Genomic DNA, 5,509 nt, shown 5'->3' on the forward strand with positions numbered 1-5,509 from the left:
TTTGAGGAGGCAGCTCTTCCCCAGTCGCATTTTGAGTGCCTTCCAACCTGAGGGGCTCATTTTCCGGCACTATATCTGACAGTGTTTCTCTGCTATTCATAAGGTTTTCAGTGACTAAATAGTTCGTCACTACTTCTTCCTAGCCTGTCTTTATCTGGAAGCTCATCTGAAACCTGTCCACCATTGGTAACCCTGCTGGTATTTAAAATACCGGTGGCATAGCTTCCAGAATCACAGCACCTCACAAGCCACCACAGTACAACAATGATAGATGTTTGGTGGACTATGGGGTGAACTAAATAAAACAGGAAGGACGTGGTGAGCAGCTGCGGTTTCTCAGGTGGTGCATAGACAGACAGAGTCTGGAACCTGGGACTTCAGGAACATGGAGAGGACAGGAGACTGTGTAGAGTCTGGACCTGCAGGAGAGTGGGACTAGGACTTGAAAAATCTCGAGGAGGGAATCCTGGGTTCTGAGAGGAGATTCTTCTGTGACATCAGCCTACACTGAACCCTCTGTGAAGATACTTCTGAGAAGCTACTTGAACTTGATCCTGATGTTGGATTAGTGTCTCTGCTCCTGATTGCAGTCCTTTCCTCCTTGGCCTGTGGGCTGGGCCCTGTAGGGACACTGAAGCCTTGGTGTCACCTCAGTCCAGAAACCTTTCCAAGTCGAAGGCAGTGGCTTTTTGAAATTAGAGGGAAACAGGAAGGGTACCCTCCGGGCCCTAGGGCAAGTGCTTCCGCCTGATAGCTGCCTTCTCTACCCAGGTCCCGAGAATGGCCTCATACCAGGTGGTGGAGCTGCGGATTCTGACCAACTGGGGTCACCCTGAGTACACCTGCATCTACCGCTTCAGGGTGCACGGGGAGCCTGCTCACTAGGCCTTCTTGCTTTTCGTGCCTACTGCCAGCCACCAGGAGGTCCACTCAGCACGCCGTGTCCCCCTCCTCTGGGGGGTAAGCAGTACCCCGCCACTTTCCCACATGCTTGACTAGCATCCTGACTCCCAGAAGACAGGCCTGGCCTGATGGACGAGAGGACGCAATGCACACAGCTGTCCCCCTCCTGGGAAGGTGTATATATGTATCATATCACGGGAAGGGGAGTGAAGAAACACGCTTCAGCAAAGGTCCCTGGGTCTTGGTGTCCAGCTAGCACCCAGGAGCTGAGGTGAGGGACAAAGCAGGTGCCAAAGCTGTGGGTGGGATAAGCCCGGGCCTGGGCATGTGAGCGCAGGACAGATTGACGCGGACAGGATGCACTGGTGCAGGTGGCCTTGTTCTTCTAGCATCTTCTAACGTCCTAACCTAGGGAAGCTTGGCCTGCATTCCCAGGGAGGTCTACACACTGTATTTGTCCTGGGTACAGGTGGGGCTGTGGCTTTGCATACCTTAGAGGGGCACGAGGTACTGTGTGGCTCTGAGTGGCCAGGACCCTCTGCTGGGGTAGTTGATGCTTTATCTCTCTGCCACTAAAGCAAAGCTCACTGTTCCCCATTCCTACCAGGGCCTGCCTGGGCCCCACACTCCCCAGAGCCTGGGAACCCACTAAATGTGTGGGGCCATTAACATTGGGGCTGAGCACTGCTTGTCAGGTTGATCAGCTGCTAACCAGAAGCTCAACAACTCAAACCCCGCAGCTGATCCGCAGAGATGTGTGGCGGTCTGCTTCTGGGAAAATCAGTCCAGGAGGCCCTGGGCAGCCCTAGCCTGTCCTACTGGGTCACTGGGGGCAGCTCGGTGGGGATTTTCAGGGTGTTATAGTGGGCCCTGCCCCCCACAAACCTACTCAGGCCCCTGCTGCAAGGGGCCCTAACCCTCAGCCTTCCCATGGGCTCTTTCAGCTCTTGCTTGGATTTGGTTTTTTTCTGGCTCATTTACCACAGGGGGAGGGAGTTTGGGTTGGGGGTGGGGCGTAGTTGGCAGTTACATTGGGTAGGGAGAGGGGTGAGAAGGGACTTTTGACCCAGCAGGCCCAACTGTATTATGTACATATTTTTCAAGGTCTGTTTTTTAACATTTAAAAAAAAAAAAAGCTAAGGGCTTGATTCCTAGCCCCGTTCTGTGGGGCTCTGAGGGCTTTTCAGTTCCTCAGAACCTGGTTGCCAAGGGCTTGGGGCGATGCTCCGGCCGTACTCATTGGTTCTGGTCTGTAGGGTAAGGGACAGGAAGGGCTGCTGTATCAGGGTGGAACCCAGGCTGGCTCCCAGGGGGCAGCGCTGCACATAGCCAGTCCATCTAGTCCATCAACCAGGTTTTGTCCTGTGCTCTCCTGTCTCAAATGCTGCACTATTGGTTCTTAATTTTGTATCTCCAGATTCTAATTTATGCCTATGCAAAAAAAAATAAATTATGCCCAGGATTTAATCAAGTGTAGTGGCTGTTTATGAGACTGCTCTTAGGAAAACGGGAGAATGGATTCAGAGGCAAAATAATGCTGGCGTTTCAGAAGCCTGACCTCTTGTGTTCACCTCTTGGCTAAAACCTGGACCTGAGGATGGCGGGGGGCCTACGGCAGGGTGATTGCAGTCTGTTTTGGGGCTATGGCTGACAGAAGGAAGTGAGGGGCATTGTGGGCTGGCATTGACAGCCCTCTTGCTTAGAAACATGAGACATTTCCTGATTTTTTTCAATGCTGTTTGAAAAGGAACAAAACTTGACAATCTGAACTACTGATCACTTTGAGTGTTGAAGAATTAGACATTTGCTGTGTGTCTAGGATGGCGCCCATGGGTCCCCTACAGAGTCTGAATCCGCCAGCTTGGAGGGCCTGGGTCTTAAGCCTTCCCAGCAAACATCTCCCTAGACTCAGAGACTCCGAGGACGTGCTGATGGGCTGCTCCCCAATGGGTGTCTGGCACCATTTGTCCTGACCACAGAAACTGGCCCAGGGCAGGTCTTCCTAATGGCTAAGAAAACAGAAGCTGGAACTCAGCTGTATGGAGACAAAGTGCCATGGGGGGAGGATGCTGGGCAGGAGCAAGCCCTCCACTCAGCTCTGACCCACTCTTCCTGTTCCTGCTCACTTCCTTCCCAAGGTTACCCAACACCAGGCCTCAACAAGGGAGACACCCCAGAGTACGGGTGAATGACGCCCTGGAACCTGCCACCCCTGTCAGAGCCTGTCCTGGGCTGTGTGTCCCTCCTGAACTGCCCCCACACCATCTTCCTCCTGGAAGTTCACAAACCCCCGTCATACTTCCACTTCCCCTCATAGCAGCCACTGCACATTCTTGTTCCTTCCTTTAGGCAGGACAGGACAGCAGGGATACAAGGGTCAGCCTGGCCCTGGGCCACCTGTCCTGTTCCACCACCTCAGGGCCTTACTCCTGTTACCACCTCCCCTCCTCCTGCCCCATCCAGTTGCAGACAGAAGGGCCAGGACTTGCCAGTTGGATTAATAACTTTATTCTTGGTCAACTACAAAAGGGTAGGTGTCTTGTTCCAAATGGGTAGTTGGTAGGGCTCATCCCTGTGAGACACCTCAGGCAGCCTGGAACACACAGAGAGCCGTCCTCCTGAATCTCTGTGTGACCAGCAGCCACAGCTTCGGAAAGCAGGAGTGGATATGGCAGCCACCGGCACTTGTAGGGGCCGAGTTCAAACAAAAGGGTCCATGGCTCCAAGCCACGACTAAGGCCTGCAGGGCACAAGTTCCACAGAACGGGCCCCAGGGGCAGAAGCAGCCACTAGGACTGAACTCCAGGCTGATTCCAAGGTAGGTACCCAGCGGGCAAGGCCAGAGCACGCCAGTACTAGGGCACATCCTCTAAGCTTCAGCTTCCTTAGCTAGAAAACGAACCAGCAGCTCCTCCCTCACAGATGGCATGTGTGGAGAGCAGGGAGCACGAAGCATGTGAGGCCCCCAGCTCTCGGTCTCTGTGACGGACTTGGGACAAGATGCAGCCATGGATGGGAGTGTGGGGACCACTGAGGAGGCCCTCCCCTGGCTTCACAGGTCCCCACCACCCTGAGGGAGCAATCTGCCTCAAGGAGTGGATGGAGAGATCGATGTTCAGAGAAGGCCGGGGCTTGTCTGGGTCTCACAGCTAGTGGAGGAACCTGAACTTCGGAGCCACATCTGCCTAGTGGGGACTAGACAGGGACCACGACCACTGGCAACTTAGAACCAACTTTTATTTTGTTTGCTGGTCAGATCAACTCATGGGCACAAGTCAGTGGTAACTAGAAGTGGTTGGAGGCAGGGGAGGTAAGGGGACAGTCTGGAAGCAGGAGGCATAAAGAAAGGTGGGAGATAGGAAGTGAGACCGAGGAAGGCCCAGCCAGCTGGTGTCTGCCAGGCTGGATAAGTGTCATTTTAAGTCCATTAGTCCACCCTAAACTGGGACTTCAGTCCAGGTGAGTTCCAGGCTTCAGTTGCCATTTCCGGCCTGGGCACTTCCACCCTGCATCTGGATGAGTCTTCTCAACCTCACCAAACGAGGGCTTCCAAACCGGACACAGGACACATGACACGGCACACCAGATCCTGTGGCTGATGTGCGTGCGGGGACGTGCAGGAGGTGGTGGGGAGGGATGCGCAACACCTCACCCCCACCCACTGGAAGTGCTAGGACACATGACCCCGCGCAGGCCCAGGCCCTGCACGGGTAACTGGCGCCCGGAGATGCAACACACTTCTGAGCCAAGGTCCAAGTAGGAGGCAGATCCAGGCTCGGTAGGCCTGGCCGGGCCCAGGAGGGTCCTGGCAGTCCAGGCAGATGAAAGATTGTCAGTCTCCAAGGGGAAAACGCACCTGTGTCTATGGGTCAGAGCTGGGGGTGGGAAGGTCCTTCAGTTCAATGTCCGCTCCCCTCCACACAGGCTAACACTTAAAAGCTTTTGGCATTACCTGTTCTTGGGCTTAGATAACCTGGGGGCAGCGGAGAGAGAAACAGGGAGCCACCACTCTCCAGGCCCTGCTCTGACAGCAGCAGGACATAGCCCAGAAGCCCCTCAGCTCAGAATCTGGGCTCCACGGATGGGCTCAGAGGACAGAGGAACAGGAGGAGCAAGGGAAGGTGGGGTGCTCCTTCAGGTCCCTGACACCCCGAAAGGCCCTGAGGATTTTCTCACAGATGATGGACAGACAGGCAGGCAGGCAGGTGGACAGCTCCCCGAAGTTAGTAACCAGCCATGGACGGAAAAAAGGAGAGACTGGCAGGGTCCCAACCAACTGCACCCTTCACCTCACTCACTCACTCACATACACACACACTCACACGCTCACATACACACACACACACACACATACACGCTTGAGTTAGACAGAGATATGTAATAAAAAGACAACAACTAAGGGCCCAGATGTACAAAAAACGTGTGGGTGAGGAGAAAGGTGGGGAGGGGATGGGCGATGGTCAGTCTTCAGGAAGTCTGGCCACCTGCCTCAGCTTATAAATTACAACACCCCCCACCCTGGAAAATGGGGGGGGGCTAAGAGGGTGGCTCCAGCCATGGCCAGTGTGAAGATCCTTCAGGTGGTAGGAATACTCTTGGGGGAAAG

General features: G+C 54.5%; 1 protein-coding gene across 1 annotated transcript in view; it reads left to right on the forward strand.

The window, feature by feature from the left end:
• Positions 1-885, forward strand: part of SUN2 (Sad1 and UNC84 domain containing 2) — an 18,300-nt gene extending 17,415 nt beyond the window's left edge. The window contains exon 17 of the mRNA XM_006865179.1: positions 772-885. Coding sequence (XP_006865241.1) covers positions 772-885 — 114 coding nt within the window. The remainder of the gene's footprint in view (positions 1-771) is intronic.
• Positions 886-5,509: the final 4,624 nt, after the last annotated feature.

This window comes from Chrysochloris asiatica, unplaced genomic scaffold (assembly GCF_000296735.1).
Source record: "Chrysochloris asiatica unplaced genomic scaffold, ChrAsi1.0 scaffold00076, whole genome shotgun sequence".
Classification (NCBI taxonomy): domain Eukaryota; kingdom Metazoa; phylum Chordata; class Mammalia; order Afrosoricida; family Chrysochloridae; genus Chrysochloris; species Chrysochloris asiatica.